The sequence below is a fragment of the Malus domestica genome, chromosome 12 (assembly GCF_042453785.1).
Source record: "Malus domestica chromosome 12, GDT2T_hap1".
Lineage (NCBI taxonomy): Eukaryota > Viridiplantae > Streptophyta > Magnoliopsida > Rosales > Rosaceae > Malus > Malus domestica.
In genome coordinates this window covers 1,911,226-1,932,731 of record NC_091672.1, presented here as the reverse complement: position 1 = coordinate 1,932,731, position 21,506 = coordinate 1,911,226, and the positions used below count along the sequence as shown (strand labels likewise).

The following is a 21,506-nucleotide window of genomic DNA, read 5'->3' as shown; positions in this document are numbered from 1 at the left end:
ACAACCGAGCCAAAAGACAACAAATCTAGAAATCAGGACATCCAAATGATGTCATGACTAACACAGTACTACAGTCAGAAGATCATAAGTATGCTCTGAACAACCTCGCTCGGATACCAAATTGACATGTCTGACCCTGATATCTTCCATATACCAGGGTAGGCACATGCTGGCTGATACCAAGGTAGGCACATGCTGGCTGACCCCGAAGGTAACGAAGCCATACTAACATGCATGAGAAATAACAACATAAATAAAAGTTATGAATTTAAATATAATGAATATGTAATTGAAAAACGTGTTCAGACTACTAATCTACAACACTAAAAAGAAATAATACAAAATTGAATGAATAAAGGGACGGGTCCTACACTGATAGGATTCGAAGGTGTCGATGTGGAAATGCCTTGATGCCAGGATTGTACACCTCGATTCTAAGTCTTATCGGGGTGCAAAACAAAACATGAGTGGACCAAGTTGATATATAAATAGTACTAAAACAGTTATTCAACATACTAACCCCCAAAGTTTATGAAAACTCATAGCATAATAAGTAGTAGGTTTTCCAAAAACCCTAGTATACCATAAAACCTTTCAAAAGCATATATCATAAATAGTGTGCTAAGTAGTGGTATCATAGTCGCCCGTGGTCCTACATATCCCGGACATAAGCCAATGACTATATCTCCTGGCCCAAAGCCAATGACTATATCTCCCAGCCCTAAGCTAATAACTATATCTCTTGGCCCGAAGCCAATATACAAGTATCTTCACCCGTAGGCAAAACAGTGACCACTAGATAAGCACAAAAATCATTGAACATAATATTTCCAAACATAAGTACATATATCTCAACGGAGCTCAGTAGCTCAAACATCATATCTTAAAAAATCTTCATAGTATATAGTCATCCATCATATATACAAAGAACATGAAAATTGATAAAGTATGGTATTCCAAAATATTCTCAGTAAAGCATGATAATCATAAAGTGTAAATCTAATTTACTCATAAAACGTTTCATAAAACATAACCATTAAAACATGCTTTTCATGTATGCATTTCTACTATTAAAATATGCATTTTAGAAGGGGTCCACTCACAGATACTTCGTCGTCAAAGAACCATACAAAATAGAATGGACGGAAACGCCGCTAGTAATTGTACCTAAGCATATAAAGGTTTAATTAATAAAACCATACTCAAACGATTGAATTTCAAGAAACGGACATCATAAACGGATCCAGGACGTCAAAATAAGCCTAAGAAAGGTCCCGACCAAAACCCAAAAAGTCAATGTCGGTTGGTTAACGGTCCAATTTGGGCCGTAAGGTTGGGCCAAGAGTTTGGGCCGAGTTCCTTGGCCCAAAGGCCTAGGTTTTTGTCCTAAAGGTTTTTTGGATGGGCTAAGTAACGGGTCTTGGGCCCAGGTTCGATTGGGTCAACAAGGTTGGGTTGGATCCGTTTAGGATTTATGGGTTTGGGTTAGGTTTAAAGGGTCAATGTTTTGGGTCGGGGGTTAAAGGGTTTATGGGTTTGGGTTTTGTAACTGGCCTTAGTAGTTGGGTTAGATTGGGTTTAGGACTTAGGCCTAATTCTTGGTCTGGGTTGGGTTTAACGGGACACAGGTTTGGGCCTGAGGTAAATGGTGTTGGGTTGGCCAATTGGGTCGTTTCCATGGCCCAATCTTTTGGGCTAGTTTTAGGGTCACCAGACCCAAAGGAAGAACAAGGCCGGAATTTCCCGAGCTCTGATTAAGCTTAAAATTCAACCAAAACATGCAATCTAATACACCAAGTTAAAGCCCGAAAAATAGGGAATCGAAATATACTTATCTTGTGGCCCGAAGTGGCCACAATTAAGCTCAAAATTGTCAGACCTCACCAGACAAACTGAGTTCCTTACTCCCACATATTCTATGCAATCTCATCGTTCCTATTACATAACCTAGGTGTGAAATAGACCACAAGGACGAAAAAGAAAAGATTCTAGGTATCTCGAGGCTTACTTAAGTCGGAGAGGCGAGACATCTCACTGGAGTTCTTCCTTCGCATCATGGCTTGATGGTCTGTGCATCTTCATTGAGTTTAAATAACGCATGAATGGCCGAATGATGGTAGTGTGATGGTTGTTGCCCGTGTGTATGTAGGTGTGGGTATGTGCGTTGGTTCTCGGGGGAAAAGAAAGCTAAGGGAGAGAGGGAATGAATTGAGAGGGAGAGTAAACTCGAGGAAGATGAGAGAAATGACGAGCTGCCACGTGGCAGCCAAGGAAGAGAGGGGAACTGGGGGACCAAAACAGGGGTGGGCCCCTTGGGCACACCATTTAACACCAAAAACAATATTTTAAACAAAAATCCCACAATCAAAATGAAATTACCAAAAATACCCTTCCGTTTCGTAAAAATCCGGGTCGGGTTATTACACCATGAATTGCATCAAATATATGTACATGCATCAAATTGAATTGAAAAAAAAAAGAAATAAAATTGAAATTGGCAACGCTAGGGTTCTTTGAACCCATGACCTAGACTTACCGAAGCCCGCAGCCTGTGTGGCTGAGCCGAACCAAGCCACTAGTCAAGAGCCAGTAGCTCTCCTTCTCCCCAGAAAACCTTCACTTTCCTGCAGCCGAGTCACGACACCAACGCCGACTTCCATTGAAAAACCATAACCTGAAGTTGTGATTTTTGGAACAAATTCATCGTCTCCGATCATGTTCATTGAAATTCCTATTGAATTCATTAAGTTTTCAAGGATTTCGACTTGAAATCCCTATGGTTTTCCACACCCAAACGTTGGGAAATCAAATTTTCTCCATTCAATATAGGGTTCCAGGTCAAACCCATGCTTCCCTCGACCAGTATTCACCTAGAACACAGCCACCAGCAGTGGTGGCGCTTTGGCGACTTTACCCAGCAAATGCTGGGATGTTTTGGTTTTAACCCGAGCCTACTGGGCTTGGCTGCACCCGATCCCAACACTAGCCATTTGGGCTTTAGTGTTCTGTTTGAAGCCCATTGGAAAGACATAACAATTTGGGCTCCTAGATTGCAGACCATACATTGAAACCCAGCCCAAGCACTACCTCAACCCCAGAGTTATGGTGTCTCATTGCTGCGTAAAATAACTAAACACACAAATTAACCCTCTTGTTGACAATTGTAGTATGGATAAGTAGGGATCGTTCTTAAACCGGGGATTAGGAGGGATTGCTAAAACACTCTAAACTGACTCAAATCTGTAAAACAAAGTTTAAAATACGAAACTAGACTCAAAGAATGCAAAACTAAACTCTAAAACACTAAAACGAACCAAAAGAATCAAAACAGCAACCAAATACTCAAAACTGCCTAAAAACCACTTTCTGGGCAGTTTTGGGACTCTAACACAACTTGGACGAATTTTGGTTTCCTAATGACCTAAAACACCTAAAAACATATTCTAAGACAAGTTCTAAGTAATATGACTCAAAGAAATAAGGTGGGTTTGATTTTGGACGAAATTAATTCAAACAAAGCAAGAACAAAGTAAACAGATTTTAAGACAAAGTTAAGTAAATTGATGGGTGATAGATCAACTAGAGGGTTCTTCTCCACACATGATACACTTGCATTCAACTTTGATTTCCAATTGTTTCTTTCAATGAATTATGAATCTCAACACCCTAGGTTAACTGTGATAGCACTTTTTTAACCTTCAAGTTTTCCTAAAGTTAGTGAATTGGATGGGAATGCACATGCAACAACTCAAAACATTCTCTAAAAGTTCCTTACGTGAAAAGCACAATAAAGATACAATCAAAGATCATTAAGCTTCATGAAAACTATAAGCATTGACGAGGCAATTGTTACTATGAAAAGCATGAAACGTTTGCCAAGAATTCACTTAACGCGATCGTTTATAAGCGACCTCCAATACTTGCAAACATAAAGTTGTAACTATTAGGTGAAACTTCCTTATGTTTTAGCTTCAAATTCCTGCATGAAAACTAAGTTGGCCATCTTAATTAACACACAAAAATAAGTCATCAATCAAACGGTTAAGCAAATTGCATTCACAATTCATGAAATAACAATTAGACGTAATCAATTCATCTTGCAAGCATAATCATAGTATTGAATAACCCCCTAGCCAAAAGGCTTAGTTCCTCATGTTCACAAAACAAAGGAAAACAGATTTATACATTGTAAATATAAGAAAGAGAACACCTAAGTATTCCAACGATTCGATGTTGAACGGCTAGAAACTTCAAGTACTTCTTCTTCCTCTCCTTTGCTGCGGCACAGGGACTATGGGCAGGTTCTTGGGTTATTGAATGATGTAGAATGGATGGAGGATGTATGGAAGTGTTTAGGGTTGATGGGTGGTGCGGCTAGGGTGGTTTTGGGTCAGAAAATATGGTGAATGGTGAAGGAATGTGGCTATTGAAGATGGAGTTTAGTTTCTGGAGTGAATGGTTATTTTCTGGATGAATGGGGATGTTTGTGGCTGCACAAGGATGTTTATTTAAAGGGATTTAGGAAATTACAACCCTAGGTTAATTAGGTAATCAGGAATTAAATCAAAAGCTTCTAGAAATAGGAAATCAAATCAGAAACTTAAGGGAAAGTGCCAAGGGGGATGCGGCAATAACATATAGGCACGGTTTGGGACTGAAATTGGCTAAGTTTAAATCTCCAAATCCTCCAAGAAAAGGTAAGAAATCAGAATTAAAAGGAGAAAAGGTAAGGTGATGTGCGGCAAAGACTAGAAAATAAAGGGAATGTGTATTTGATGTCCTAGAATGCTTAGGATGCCTTCAAAGTTGATAAAACTTAGGAACATTTAGGAAAGGTCAAACCAAAGTAGGAAACCTTGGCTTAACTTTCCTATTTCAAGTAGGAATCCTTCTTGGAGTAGGAATCCTTGTTCTTCTAGGAATCCTCATGTGATTAGGAATCCATCTTCCATTAGGAATCCTTCGTCGATTAGGAATCCTTCGTCAATTAGGAATCCTTCTTCGATTAGGAATCCTAATTTCTTCAAGTCTTCAATTCATCCATTCCTTTTGCTCCAAACATGTGATAACCATTCCAAGCTCCATTTTGCTCCAAAAAGCTCCAAAATGCATACTTTGCCTTTAGAATCTGAAAACAAAAAAAAGTAACTTTAAACACTAAAATAACTAAGGAAACACAACGTAAATGCATGAGAACAAGCCAAGTAAGTTGCATAAATATGCTCCTATCACTCATATGCTGCAACGCACTGGATCTTGTCCTTCCCTGGTTTCAGTGTTCACGCCGCATCGGATCATACCTTTTTATGGGCTTCTCTTTTGGATCCGGCTCATTTCTTCTTTTCTCTCTCGCCTTTAGGCCTGCAACCCACCTAATATCAACCCAACCCAATCTGGGCCTGGACCTCACGGTAAGAGAATTGTTCAGCCCACCTGTGGGCTTTGGCCTATAGTTTTGGGCCCCAAGCTTTGATTGTTTAATATTTTTAGACAATTTGGGTTTTATATTTTTCCACCCACACTTTAATTTTGGCCCCAAGATCAAATACTTAATTCAATTATAATTTTAGACTTGGAGTTCTATTTACATATTTTTCTTGTTGCATATTTTAGTGTATATATGTGCGTTTGTCTGCATGAACATATGAACCTGAAGTTCATAATTATTTTGAAACCTGAAGTTTCTATAAACATGCCTTTTTGAAAACTTGAAGTTTTTCATTAAAAACATCACCCATGAAAACTCGAAGTTTTCATGCAAATTTTAACCAATACATGTCTATTACAACCTGAATGTTCTACTCCTATGTGAATGGATTGATTTTGTGATAGGAACATGTCGAATTTGAACAAACTCAACTTCACCACTTTGGAGGTCTCTGGAAGGAACTACCTCAAGTGGGTCCAAGATGTGAAGCTCCACCTCACTGCAAAGATTTTGAGTCTCACTATTGAAGATGAGATGGACAACCCTATTGGCGAAGTTGAGAAAGCCACCACTATGATCTTCATCCGAAGACATATTCATGACGCTCTGCAAATTGAATATCTTGCTGAGGAGGATCCACAAGCACTATGGGTCGATTTGTCTAATGGCTTTGATGACCAAAAGGACATATTCTTGCCTGAATGAATATATTTATGAAATTTGTCGAATCCGATCACTTCTCAAGTTTTGTAACGAGACCTTGACCGAAGAGGATCTCCTGGAGAAGACCTATTCGAACTTTTCTGCTACTAATATTGTCATTTAACAACAATAAAGAGCTCAGAAGTTCACCAAGTTCTCGGATTTGATCTCTGTTTTACTTCTCGCTGAAAAGCATAATCAGCTGTTGATGAAAAATCATCAAGCTCGACCTACTGGGGTGATTGTTGTGCCTGAAACACATTATAGCATGAACCAACGCCCAAAACGCCAAAAGAGGCGTGGTAGGGGTGGCCAGAAGCCATCCCGCCAATGTCAATAGAGCCAAGGCCCATTTAAGGGATGACAAAAAGCCTCAAAGTGCCTAAACCTCACTCCTAATGCCCAAACTTTAAGAATAAGGGCAAAGCACCTGAAACCATGGATGCTTATATGTCCTACCGATGTGGTTCAAATGACCATTGGTCCTGTGTTTGCTGAGCTCCCCAGAAGGTTATCGCTAAATATCATTACCGTCGTAAGAAGTTTGAATCAAACTTTGTGCAAGTGGACGAACCAAAAAGTACCAAAATGGAGGTTTCTGACTTTCAGGAGGATACCACTCTTATGAAAGATTAGAATCGTAGACATAGACTTATTTTTTAGTTGAAATAAGACAATGGGGCTGAATTCCAGAGTAGTGGTCGAACCCTTCCTTGTTTTTTTGTTAATTTTGAACAATTTTTATGTTTAGATTATTTGTTGGTGATTTGTTTTTTGGATATTAAGTTTTAATTAATTTCCATCCTTGAATACTTAAAAAAAAATTTGAACGTATATTTGTTTTTTAGAACTTTTATGCATTCAAATTAATTTTTCATTCTAGGTATGACTAGTGTGGAAGTTAGTTGTCTCGCAAATAGTGCAACCACGCACACCGTTTTACGTGAATGCATATATTTCACTAACTTCATACCTAAGAATGCGCCTATGACAACCCTCTCAGGCCCATTCAACTTGATTGAAGGATACGGTAAGGCACGTATAATGTTGTCCAATGGTACAATCTTGACCATTGATAAGGCTCTTTATTCTCCACATTCCGGAAGAACGTTGTTGAGCTTTAAAGACATTAGAGATAATAATTACCACGCTGAAACCCATCTAGAAAATGGAGTTGAATTTATGTGCATAACTTCCTACAAATATGGCCATAAACGTATTCTAACGAAGATGGAGCGTATCCCGAGTGATCTGTATACTACGACCATAAGCCTCATAGAAAGCCACTTTGTGGCTGACCCTAGCTCTAGGACTACACACGAAATTACACTTTGGCATGATCGTTTGGGACATCTTAGATGAATAGCGATGCGCCGTATCCTCAAATCATCACACGGACATCCACTAATCCGTAGTTTAGGTTTGATTCAAAGAATTGCATGTTAAACATGTTTTATGGGAAAACTTATTACTAAGCCTTCTTATGACAAGATTCATTCAAATCCTCCTATTTTTCTACAAATGATTCAGGGGGACATTTGTGGATTGATTCACCCTTCATGCGGACCATTTACATATTTTATAGTTTTGGTTGACGTTTCCACACGTTGGTCACACGTGTGCTTGTTGTCCACAAGGAACGTTGCATTCTCTAAACTGTTGGCTCAGGTTATCAAGCTCATGGCTCACCACGCTGATTATCCAATCAAATCCATTCGATTGGATAACGTTAGAGAATTCACATCTAAAACTTTTGATGATTATTGTATGTCGATTGGGGTTGAAGTTAAACATCATGTACCCCATGTTCACACCCAGAACGGCCTGACAGAGACATTCATTAAGCGCTTACAAATGATTGCTCGACCGTTGGTCATACGTACCAAGCTCCTAATCGCTGCTTAGGGCCATGCAATATTCCACGCAGCCATATTAGTCCGCATGCCTGTTGCGATCCAACTATATAGCACCCTTCAGTTGGTTACCGGATACGGACCCGACATATCGCATCTGTGCATTTTTTGTTGTGTGGTCTATGTGTCGATTTCGCTGCCCTTACGTATAAAAATAGGGCCTCAACGAAGAATGAGAATCTATGTCAGATATGATTCTTCTTCGATCATTCATTACTTAGAACCTTTGACAGACGATCTGTTTACCGCTTATTTTGCGGATTGTCACTTCTATAAGACAGTCTTCTTATCATTAAGGGGAGATAAGAACGTCAACGTTCCTGAAGAACGACGCGAATTATTGTGGATGAATCCCACTTTGTCTCATTTAGATCCCTGCATCGTTCAATGTGAAACTAAAGTGCAGCGCATATTAGATCTTCAAAGCATGCCAGATACTTTCACCAATCTAGTGCGAGTGACAATATCACATATTTTAGCTGCGAATGCGCCTGCAAAGATAGATGTACCAAATGTACGATGGACTTCCTTCCTGAAGACCCGGGACACCAACTTTGGTAGTCCACGTACATTAGCAGCTAGCCAATCATCTGCCCTTACACAAAAGTGTGACAGACCTCTTGGTTCAAAAGACTCACACCCCCGAAAGAAGAAACCCATGGCACATGCCCCTGAAAAGCCTATCGTGAATCCGATTGTCATTTACTCATTCTATCCAACTCATGAGCAAAATTCTAGATTACAAAAGTGTCCTTGAAGAGACGAATCCTCCTCCCGAGAATCATGAGATTTCGGTCTATTATGCTAGCTTAAATGATGTGTTAAGTAGAAATGAGATTATCATCGACGATTAATGCATATGCAGTAGCTACTGAAATCATGTTGAGCGATGACATTGAACCTTATTCCGTTAATGAATGTTGACATAGAATTGATTAGTTAAACTAAAAACAAGCAATCCAAGTCGAACTCGATTCACTTGTGAAACGTAAGGTGTTTGGACCTGTAGCTTATACTCTTCCACATGTGAAACCCGTTGGCTACAAATGGGTTTTCGTTCGTCAACTTAATGAGAAGAATGAAATTGTGCGTTACAAAGCTCATCTTGTTGCGCAAGGCTTCTCACAACGCCCCGAGATTGACTATGATGAAACTTATTCACCCATTATGGATGTGATTACTCTTCGCTAGCTTATCAGTTTGGTAGTTTCTGGAAAAACTGATAATGCAGCTAATGGATGTAGTAACTGTGTATCTTTATGGGGATCTTGAAACGGAAAATTATATGAAAGTTCCCGAATGACTTACATTGATTGGATAAAATATTTCCAAACCCTGGAACACGCTCTTAATTCGGCTTAGGCGTTCACTTTACGATTTGGAGCAATCTAGAAAAATATGGTATAACCGTCTGAGTGAGTATTTAACTGGTCAGTGATATGTGAATAACGAACTATGCCTTTGTATGTTCATTAAGAAGTCACATTCCAGTTTTGCGATAGTTGCAGTATATGTCGATGACATGAACCTTATCAGAACTCCTGAAGAGCTTGTAATAACTACGGCAAACATGAAGTCGAAATTTGAGATGAAAGATCTAGGAAAGACTTGATATTATCTCGGTCTCGAGACAGAGCACCGTATAGATGGAATCTTAGTACATCAAACGAACTACACCCAGAAGTTGTTGTGCCACTTTAATGAGGATAAAGCGAAGCCTTCGATTACTCATATGGTCGTTCGATCGCTATATGCAAAATGAGATCCCTTCCGTCTTATGGAGGATGATGAAGAGATTTTGGAGCCTGAAGTTCCTTATCTAAGTGCGATAGGTGCTTTATTGTACTTAGCTCAATACACTAGACTCGACATCTCATTCTCTGTTAATCTTTTGGCAAAATACAGTAATGCACCAACACGCAGATACTGGACTGGCGTGAAAGATATCTTCCGCTGCTTTAAGGGTACTACGGATTTGGGCTTGTTCTTTCCCTACAAATCCTTAAGTGATGTCGCACCCCCTGCTTTTCGAGTTGATTCTCGCCTTGTTAGTTATGCCGACGCAAGATACTTATCTGATCCGCATAAGGCGCACTCTCAAACGGGTTATGTCTTTACCGTTGGAGGCACATCAATCTCTTGGAGGTCAACTAAACGGACCTTAGTTGCCACTTCGTCTAACCATGCTGAAATTCTTGCCTTACATGAAGCAACTCGGGAATGCTTGTGGTTGAGAGCAGTTGCGGGTCAAATTTGAAGCTTCTGTGATCTTTACTCCATCGTAGATGTCCCGACAATGATCTTTGAAGACAACGCAACATGCATCGAACAACTCAAGAAGGGTTACATCAAAGGAGACAACACCAAGCACATTGCGCCAGTTTTTCTTCTCACATCAACAACAAGAGCGTCATAAGATTGAAGTTACGCAAATTCGTTCACAAGACAATTTGGCCAACTTCTTCACCAAATCACTACCGAAGGCAACGTTTCAGAAGCTTGTTCATGGAATTGGTATGCATAAACTTTCTAAGTTGTTATTTCTCTTTGGAATTGTGTCAGACTCAGGAGGAGTATCCTGAAGAATACTTGCTTGATCTTAATGCACTTTTTTCCCCTATGATTAAGAGCATTTTTCCCATTAGGTTTTTGCTACCTAACTAGGTTTAAACGAGGCACCCACCTTGGGTTGGTCATATCCCTGATGACATCCCATAGATGTTTCTTTTGACTTTGCATTTCTCACACATTTTTCCTTAGACTATGGATTTTGTCCCTACTCGGGTTTTTACCATAGCCTTAGGAATTTTTTTAGTGAGACTTACTTCCTTATGCAAGTTCCTACCTTATTGAGAATAAGCGTTGTTCCCAAAATCAATGACGACGAGTAGACTTCCTTAACTTCTGCATGATGCTGAAATCTACCTTGAGTATTTACACACTCAAGGGGGAGTGTTGTGAACTTTCCTAGTTTAAGTGTGATTGTGTAAATCCTAAATTATATTTTATTCTAGTTATTATTTCCTATATGGACTTGTATTCCTTGGAGATGAAGGATTTCTTCTCCCTTTTACTACTATAAATAAAGGCAGTATGTAAGGGGGATAACATATCTTTCAACACACATATTCCCCTACGATTCTACAAACACATCTTCTCTTCTCTTCCCTTGCCGCCGGCCCTCTCCCTTTAGTCATATAAAATAGGGTACAATAACTAGTAACTTTTTTATTTATTTTATTTTATTTAAGTGATACTTCAAAATTTAATTTAATTTAAACTATGAGAAAGGAGCATCACACATAGCAGAGAAGGAAGCATATCTGATTCAATCAGTCCATTGGTAAAATAGAAGACCAACTATTGAATATTTTGGTGGAAATTAAACTAGGTCTCGTTATTGTGCAAAAATACTGTATAAAAATAGGGAAATGTTATTGGCACTTCAAAAATTTCATTCTATACTCCTCACAAGTGTATTTTTCTTTTTAAATATAGAAAGTTTGGAGTGTAGAATAAGAATTTTGGAGTGCCAATAACAATTCCCTAAAAATAATAAAACTTATTTAATTTAATAAATATGACTAGATATAAATAGCTTATAACATTTTCCTTATTGAGCAGGGCGAAAACTTTTATCAAAACTCAACAATAGTAATTTTCATTAAATTTGTGAATTCTACATAGCTTTTAATCGGTTTTGTAAACATGTACAAAATTATCATAAATCCTTTTTCACTCTTTTTTCCACCTCTTCAATTTTTTTTTCAAATTAATGTTGAACATTTCAGAGATGTTGTGGCCGATATAAGTATGTTCTACCTATGTTGTTACAAAAAATGTTTTTCTTTGATATGCCTAGAGTCTATATACCTACCATCCTTGCATATAGGTTCCAACCATAGGAAGGTGAAAGATCATCATCCATCTTTGACATTCCCTGGTAACTTCTACCACTATTAGGCAGTCACGTCAGAGGTGATCAACTTGTTGAGAATGACTCGTCAACAAAGAGTAGGGTGGCCATAGACTTTTATGGAGCTCTATCTAATTCAAATTACATGGTTATTTTTTTTTTTCAATGATGGAAGGGCCCTTTCACTGTTACACATTACTTCAGATAACCCAATAAAATTTGGTATAACCAAAAAGCTCATTCAACAAACGAAAAAGAGAATTCTAATCCTTACCCCGCAAAGATAGAACGCAGCTCCCCCAACCACTGCCACCACTATCACCTTGCCAGCAGTCACAAGGGTACTGTCTTAAGAAAATCAACTCCGTGTTGGATTCGACGAAGGCATTGCAACACAAAAATTTTAACCCCACAACAGGAAAACAGTCCCGACCAAATTTCGCCACTAAAACCGCGGCTGGAAAAGAACCACCCCCATTCAATCCACATTCACATACCCCTGGTAAAAAACCAAAAACACAAACTTTTAGAAGACGATAGGGCTAAAGGCGCATTTAAAACACCCTCGCTTGGGCTAAGCTGCAAGACGCTTGGTCCCGATATTTCGGCTTGTCGGTCAGGCGAGGGGTAATGAGGGAAGGATTGAGATATGGCGGCTAAATCAGGTTTGCCGCTCATAACTTTTAGCAAAGGTTGTGGGAGGAGTAGTGTGTGTGAGAAGGGGGAGCTTATGAAGGAGGGAAGGTGATGGATGTTGGGGGTTGAAGAAGCGCAATTGCAGGGATAGATGTTAAATTTGCCGAAGACAAAATACGGTGATTAACACCGGAAAATTGGTAAAGCACACCGGCAAAACAAGCCATTTACCAAAGGCATGGCCGAAGATTCTAAAGGGGAAAGAGAAAAAGGATAATTGCACAAAATAAATGGTTGCCAACCGACCCCAACCTAAGGAAGGAGTTGGAGGCGAGCTGGCCTTTTTGTTCTTCCCGAGAGAAAAAGAAAGCGAGCAGCCCTGCTATCTAAAGGATACTCTTTTAAGTAACACAAATTACATGGTTAATTAATTTGAAGAATATAAGTACAAATATGCAATAATTTTGTATAAATAAATAATAATTTTATTTTAATGTTCTTTTTGATAAATGGTTTTTCCAATCAAACATTATTCATACTAGAATGACATCTTAATATGGGATTAATCCTGATTGAATATTCTGAATCTGGAAAAGACAGCACTATTCTATATACGCACGTATATATAAATCTCAAACATTTGATAAAATCCAACGTAGGACTTGATTATTCTATTGACTAAATCTCTCAACCTGTTTCCTTTAATTTCCAAACCAAACTATAGGGACATTTGCTCTGAGACCTGAAGGAACTAAAACTGAACCATGGATTGAACGCTTAGCTAGCTTCTATGCAATTCTAGAATGATTCTCATCGTTCCATTTTAATATTTCATTTTGCAGAATTTCAGGGTGGCCTTTATCTGCTTCAAGGTTTTGGAAGGTTCTAGGGGAAGTTATACATATTGTCAAATTGTCGAGCAATAATTTGGTCCTGGAAGGCTTTTGAACTGCATCGTTCCATTTCATGATGCACTTCAGACGTGATTATTCAGCTCGCTGCAGAATAAGAGAAAAACACGACATGATTTTGATTATGGTGATATTTTTTTTGTTTTCCACATATTTGAAGGCGGATGAGATATATATTTCATTTTCTAAATTTTTTTACGTATATAAATAGAGATTTAGGCGGTATTAATTAGCTCCTTACAGTATTGTTTGATTCAGCGAACTTACATAATTAGCAAAACAAATTATCAAACACACACAAAAGTTTCATTGCACATTGTGGTCTAATGAAGAATGCGTAGATGCAGATAGAAAGTAGCAACAACACAGCAATTCCTTATATATTTGAAATCCTGCACAATCACATAACTCTCACAAACAAAATAAAGGAAACAAGCATTAAACAATTTCATAGGTTTTCATGGAGACCCCCTGCATATACATCAAGGGTTAGGTCCTTTTATTCTTTTCTTTTTTTAATTTTCGGTTATATTTTTTCATTTCTTTTTTCTCGTTTTGATACTGTTGATAAAATTAAGCTGGGATTTTAATTAAATTTCCAAAGGTTATGGTCTCCTTGTTCTTGATCAGCACCTATAGCATCATCGCCAGCTATGTCCAAGCGAGGAGGGCTAAGAAGCATTCCCTCAGCCATGTTCACTAGAACGTTAGGCATATTGAAGATCAGATCCTCATCAACAAACTCCTGATTCAACATTAATCTATCAGCCTCATCAACTGTCTTATGAGCCTGATGAGCATCTTGTTGATCACCCTGCACCTCACTCCTTGAATAAGAAGCGTGATCAATTGCAACTCCCATGGCAGCAGCAGCGGAGGATGCTGCCGCCTGGATGTCACGTGGTGAAGTGGAGGCTGGCACGGGCAATGAAGAAGCGGAGTTGGGGAAGTTGAGCTCAGCATCTTGACCCTTGAGAGCGATAGCAGCCACGTCATAAGCAACCGCAGCCATTTCGGGTGTGGTAAATGTGCCTAGCCAAATCCTATTAGGTTTTTTGGGCTCTCGGATTTCTGAGACCCATTTTCCACTGCTCCTGCGCCGTATACCGCGGTACGTTGGGTGACGCCCAGTGGAAGTAGTAGTACTTCCAGTACTGCTTGATGTTGTAGTAGTACTTCCCGTACTGATTGATGTTGTAGTTGTATTTGTGGTGTACATGGTGGAGATGTGGCGGTTGGAAGTTCATGGAGGAAGCCATTTATGGAGGGAAGGTATTTGGGTGATGAACCAATTGTGAGCTAGGTGAAGAGTTTGAGAGGTAGAAAGTGCAAACCAGGTGTTGCTGAACTGCGCCGTGAAGAGAGTTGGGGTGTAAGGCTGTAAGCCAGCTTAGTTTGTGTTGGATGGACTAGTTCTGGGTTGGATTTGCGTATTGTATGTAAACCGCGCATCAAACGTCAATAGAACAGTGGTTTTATATATATCTCTTTTCTATCTTCTATATCACCCCACTCTCCTATCGTACTAAATGCTATCATCTAACAAAGATTTGATTATAATAATGAGGGGATTCATCTTTTCAAGGTGATAATCCCATCAAAGGACAGTATAAATATGATGATGAGGAGGAGACGTGGGGATGGTTAGTGTACTAGAGAGTGGAGCTTCCCACCCTTTCTGTTATCTATATCGCAACTTGCCTACTATATCAAACCGGGTTTTTGAACATTAGTTCTTGAAAAAATATCAAAACTTAAAAATTTCTAATGTTAGCTTATATATTTATTTTAATGTACCGGAATATATTAAATTGACTTGTTTGGACTGAAATGTCTGTACTTAAATATTTTGTATCAAAATATATTATAATAATGAATTAGTAATGTAGACTTAGAAAAAGAAAAATTATGAAATTACTAAAAAAAATTATATAAAAATGACATGAAAATGAATGTCGACATTTAAATAGAATCAAGGGACTAAACTCAATTTTGAATCTTGTACCAAACATTAATATGAACTTTACCTTATTTAAGGATTAAAATCTTGTTTTCTATAACTCAAAGTATAATATAAAAACATAGTCGTTACATTATAGAAAGTAAGCACTCAACTTAAAACCAATTCAAAATAAACTCCAATAATGTTGTAGAAATATAGTGGAAAACATTTAACACACACAAGAGAGAGAACGATAGAGAAGAAAGAGCTCAACTTTCATTTCCTGAGAAATTGTTTTTTAATAATCCATAAGCTCAAGATTATGAGGTCGGTTTGAAAGTACTTTTAAAATAATTAAAAACAATTTTAATTATCAAAAGTCCTTTTAATTATGTTTGACATAAAAAGTGAAAAGTAGTGTTTTGGAGTTCAGAAAAGCACTTGAAGTGCATTATGAAATTAATTCGGCTTCAACCCAACCTATATTGGTTCTAAGATTGTTATTGAATTGGTACTTCAGATAGGAGTTTTGAATTCTATATGTAATCCTATTAGCAGTTTAGTTGTGTGCTTAATCCAAGTATCTAGAAGCTATATGGTTTTCCCTAGACTATATATATGAACATGAACTCAAGCTCTTGGGTAATTATAGGATAACTTAGCAATTCTATATATGATGGATTGGTTTGCCAAGAGGATCGCTGCACACGCTAGATACAATCATATTGATCTCCGTTGTATGAGAGATTGTATTAGGCCTAGTGAGTGTGTAGAAGACTGCTTGGTGGTTTCTTGGACGCGAAGGTGTTGCTGCTACTTGGTTGAGATAGTTGCAATGAACTCTGCTACTACAGGTCAGATGTGTTTGTTATAACGTGTGAATGTTGATGTAGCCTTGTTAGTCTTGCACTTCTTTCAGAAAGTACATGTTGTGTGCTTTCTCTCAGTAAACACGTACTTCTTTCAGGAACACATGTTTTTGATATGCTTCTTTCATGAAGTAGTCGCTATGTGCTTATTTAAGAAGCACTTCAAGTGCTTTTCCCATCAACCACTTACATTTTAATTAATAATTTCGAGATACTTTTACTGAAAATGTTTCTGAGTTAGTTAACTATTGAGCTAATCCATAACAAGACTAACTCGATCTCTCTTCATTTCTAGATCATGTGCTTTGTGAACTATAACCGATTGTATGCTAACATAGTGGGGAGTCCCATAATCATTTATACTATGCTGGGTTTTGATTTCCCAATTTAGGATTGTCTCTATACATACATGGCCATATTACGTACAAGCATCGATCTCTTTTTGCGAAAAATGATTGTGTATGACTAATAGGTTAAATATATTCGATTACATTGGTTTAGGGTTGGTTTGCGATTGTGATACTTTTAAACAAAATAGCTAAGTAAAAAAATTGTAACATCAAATGTGTTTGGCAAAACAAAAAAAAAAATGTTTTTTATAAACTGATGTCAATGACAATAAAAAAAACATAGAAAAGCAGAAGCAGGTTTACTGTGCTTCTAAAAAAGTTTTTTTTTTTTCAAAGCATAATAAATAGTGCTCATTTAATGAAATTTCCAAATGGCAAGTATACTCTCACATATTTTACAAAATTACAATCATTGCCCTTATAATATTCTATTTGACAATTATTATATCACATTAAATATCATATCATTTTTAGTCATTTAATATATTCATAGCAATTTATACAAAAGATTATCAAACACTCAGACACTATTTTATTTTTTTGTTAAAAACACCTCTACAAAAAAAAATTACCAAACACTCAACAACTTTATTTTACATCTGTTTATTCTCACAGCACAGCAGAAGCAGTTTTCTTTTTTTTAAGAAAAACAAAACAATACCAAACTAGCCCCTAATTGAAGAGAAAAGATCAAAGTAAAGCTACTACAAACAAAAGTTCATTATCGACCAACAATTTTTGAGAAACCCAAATACCCTCGAAAAAAGTTCCCGATCGCAAAACATTGGTCTTCAGTAAAAGGTCATGGAAACGAATTTTGCTTTAGATACACATTTTGCCCTCAAAACAAGTTTCAAATGCTGTCGGAATTTTTTTTCTGCGGGAAAATAATGCACCGTTTGTTTTAGCGACAAACAAAATTGTCGCATGAAACATAATGGTAATTTTCGAGGGTGTACGCAAACCACCAAATTGATGAGAAAAGGTCTTTTGACCAAATGCATTTCAAACACTTCGTAGTTCTCATTCTTTTCGTGGCACAATGGGCGGTTGAAACATCTACGATGGGAGGAGAGAATGCACAATGATCTATATGTAGTTCATGTTGGCTAATGTTCGAGAGTAATGCTACACTTATCACATTTTTTATATCACATTTGTATTACCTCTCTAATAGAGGTAGAGTTTACCAACACATGTATACGTTTGGATCTCATCTTTATTAGAGAGGTAGAAAAATATGGTATGGAAAATATGGTAAAAAGTAGTTTCTTTTTATAATTTAATCAAGTTGTTTCGGGGTTTAAGGGTTTCATATTTTAAGTTTAAGATCTAAGATAGGATTTATGTTGGATATGTAGATTAATGGAACTCTAAAACTGGGTAGTGCTAGATAGAATTCACATACCAAACCATAAACTCCAATGTAATGGTTACTTTCTCTTATACATTTTGATTAAAAGTGATATTACTATTTTGAGTAACACTAAGATAAGCAAGAGAGTTTTTTTATTCTGACACACAAATCTGATGACCTAGTACTAAAATTACAAGCTTTTTATAAACACAACGCCTAAACACAGTGCCACACCCACTCAATTAGCTCTCACTAGCATTACTCCACTATTAATCTCTAATTTTAGCACTAAGAAGCGCCTTAAGTGCATGCATTTGCTGCAATACAATCATTAGTTCTCTTGACCAAGCAAGGTGCCTTTTTCACCTACTTGCAGCTGCTGGCAACCAACTTTTAACTTGTATCGTTTAACTCAATGTCCCAAAATGAAAAAGCAACAGAGCAAAAGAATAAAATTCTTGCTCTGAGGGGAGCAGACATTTCTTCCCCTTGCTAGTTCTGGGAAGAGGCAGAATTGAAAAACCACCCTTCAAAACCTTACTGTTTAATATAATTTGCATGAAAGTACTACGTGAACTTACGTAGGAATTTGCGTTGTACACCTATCTTGTGCCATCAGTTGGATGTACATATATATCAATATCTTTACTCAATTGAACGAGAAATTTTTGCATACAATAGGTGTTGTAATATTGCGCTTAAATTAACCAATTATGTTATCCATAAAGATAATAACCTGGTCTAAACTGACTATATTCCATGTTTTAATTCTCTTCATTCATCTTGGTGTACCTATATAGAATGGTAATTATATCGCTTGTAATGGTAGGAAAAAAAAATTGTTTACAAATGGCGTACGCAAATAATTCTTTACAGAATACCGAAGAGGGAGTGGGTAGTCCGCTAAAAGGTTATATTAAAGACAGTTGAGAACCAAATATTAAAGTGAGCTGAAAGAATACGTACATATATAATATTGTTTGCCTATATGTCCGTACAAACCCGAGTCCTGGTAATATCATTACCAAGTTGACCTAGGTAAGACATGTATCCTTCATGGTTGGTCCTATATATAGTGCCTCAAAATCAATAGAAACGTAGTGAACCAAGTTGTGTTTGACCCTAATTTCTTAATCAAAAATCTGAACGCGCTGAGTCTGTGGTTGGAGAGGAATTTGTGGGTTCTGCCCCCCACGAACCAAAGTGATGTAGAGAACATGAACACTCTGAAAGAGACAGCGCCGCAGACAAAGAATTAGGGCTTCTTGAAGGAGATAATATTAATATAATAACTTTCATTCTTAGCAAATCGATGCGTTCCAATTAGCAAAAATTGGACAGTAAGATCATCGTAGGTACCAGCTATTTATCGTATAAAATTCTCGTATTCTACAACAAAAAATGAGGAAAACAATGAAATACACAAGAAGTCCTGTGTAGTAAATAGGTCCTGTGATGATGTTATACTTATCCTTGCTTACAACAGTAAAGCGAGTTCTTACTAAGAAGCTGTTACGTACTATAAGCAAGCATACATTATCAACATCTAATATGAAAATAAATTATATGAAAAAAGGTTGGGCAACTTGATTTGATATGTCGTGTCTTGGCCGTGTAACTATTCTTTGGTGTATTAATGCCTCCCTCGAATGCTTTGAGTTTAAGCAATAGAGTACGTGTTGAAAATAACACTTTTTCAGTCGACATGCAGCATACAATTAGGATAGTTTCGAATCAACACTCTTTTATGTCAATATCTGGTGAAAATTAAAACGTATACTTACGTCCATCTTACATGCATATAAATAAATAAATAAATACTTCTGGCAAATGTTATACGTACGTACTTAAATAAATTAGAACAATGTTATAGTTAAATTTATAAACAGAAATTCATTATATGGATTTTATCCTGGGTATGAAATTTATTTAGTGATTACTAATTAATTGCCACTACTTTAGAAACTCATGTGTCCACATATTTTCTACAAAAGGAAATCATTTTCTGACTTTGGCTTGTGTTGGCAGTTGTTCACTTTGTAATTAATTGTAAATTTGTTGTTAGAGAGATTTTTTTATTGGGATTTATTTCCTATTAGAAATAAGTTGGGTTTTATTATCTTCTTTTTTCTCTCCAAGACTTCGTACACTATATACTGGTCTCCAAAGGTATAAGAGTATATATTAGAAAATGGATAATATTTGCATTCCTCTTTGCGAATAACATTTCTTCAACGTATAAAATTTATAATCCAAACTATTTAATTTCTTAAATTTTATTTGAAAATCATTCCTATAAAAAAATCTTTCAAATTAGAGATATTGTAGTCATACTAATGTATCAAATAAAGTAATGGGTCATCATGAACATGTTACTTAGTACCCACACTTCAATTTGTTGCATATTCCTCGATGATTAAATGGGCTTTGATTTGAAGATTTTTTTGTAGAAATAATGTTTAAATGAAAATTAATAAATGGAACAGTACCGATTATAAAATTTATATAATAAAGATATGTTATTTATAAGAAATAAGATACGTGGATTCTCCCAAAAGAGATGCAATTATTATTTCCAGAGACACTTAATTTTGACATGGTATCATAGAAGGATCCGACCTGACACAACTTTGACCGTTCGAAATGTGGACAATGACCCCGATCCAATCCATTCCAATTCTTAAAATTGAATACGCCCAAATTTATTGAATAAGTAGAGATAAAATATAAAATAAATTGCGAAGAAGAAGGTAGCCGATGTGGAGTTAGTTCCAAGTGTGGTCCACTAAAGAGTGTTCTCACGTAAAGAGGCATGGTGAAGGATGTAAGTCCCACATTGAAAATTTGACAGAAATAAAACTGAGGTATTTTGTGATTGAGCCTCACAACTGCTAGACTAAGTGTGAAGAAGAAAGGTTTCTAATGTGGAATTAGTTCCGCATGTGGCCCCAGTGTTTCTAAGTAAGGAGGCATGTTGAATGATGTAAATTCCACATCGAAAACTTGACAAAAATATAATTAGAGTCTTTTGTCATGAAACCTCACACCTGCTAGTTACTAGTAAGCGGTTAATTAGTTAAAAATAATATCAATACTTGATCCATTAGTAACCACCCAATGCCTTTGTCTAAAATCTTAACTAGGATTTTTTTTGTAAGGTTTTTATTTTGGTGGAGTAGCCATTTGAAATCTATTGAAGCAATTTATGCAGAAAATTAATTGCTTCTTGTCACAGATTAAGCCATTTCGTAGATCATCCTAGCTTTCACCCTGCTTTTCAGTTTTCTGGCGAACAAAAACATTGACTAATCTGAAGTATAGAAACTGGCGATAAGCCAGATAACAATGATGGGTCGGGCTTGAGTATAGTACCCCAGGGTGATATTTGGGACCTACCTGAAATTCAGAACACAGCAAGGCCCATAGGAGAAGGGCACTAATTGTACATGGGATGTAAGATTAGTAGGTAACGGCGCCATGCA

The 21,506-nt window shown here is 37.1% G+C and overlaps 2 protein-coding genes across 2 annotated transcripts; one reads left to right on the top strand and one right to left on the bottom strand.

Annotated features, from left to right (window-relative positions):
* The first annotated feature begins 9,820 nt into the window (after nucleotides 1-9,820).
* On the top strand, nucleotides 9,821-10,300 carry LOC139190098 (secreted RxLR effector protein 161-like). The gene has a single exon (XM_070809846.1). The coding sequence runs from the start codon at nucleotides 9,821-9,823 to the stop codon at nucleotides 10,298-10,300; it is 480 nt and encodes a 159-aa protein (XP_070665947.1).
* A 3,654-nt stretch (nucleotides 10,301-13,954) lies between these two features.
* Nucleotides 13,955-14,650, bottom strand: LOC103423191 (ethylene-responsive transcription factor ERF024-like). Its single transcript, XM_008361263.4, has one exon. It carries the CDS (start codon nucleotides 14,516-14,518, stop codon nucleotides 14,093-14,095), a length of 426 nt encoding a protein of 141 aa, XP_008359485.3. The 5' UTR covers nucleotides 14,519-14,650; the 3' UTR covers nucleotides 13,955-14,092.
* Between the last annotated feature and the right edge of the window lie 6,856 nt (nucleotides 14,651-21,506).

What these genes read in the sequence shown, in the direction of transcription:
- LOC139190098 (XM_070809846.1), top strand. Translation starts at nt 9,821, where the DNA reads ATGGAGGATGATGAAGAGATTTTGGAGCCTGAAGTTCCTTATCTAAGT.
- LOC103423191 (XM_008361263.4), bottom strand. Translation starts at nt 14,518, where the DNA reads ATGGCTGCGGTTGCTTATGACGTGGCTGCTATCGCTCTCAAGGGTCAA.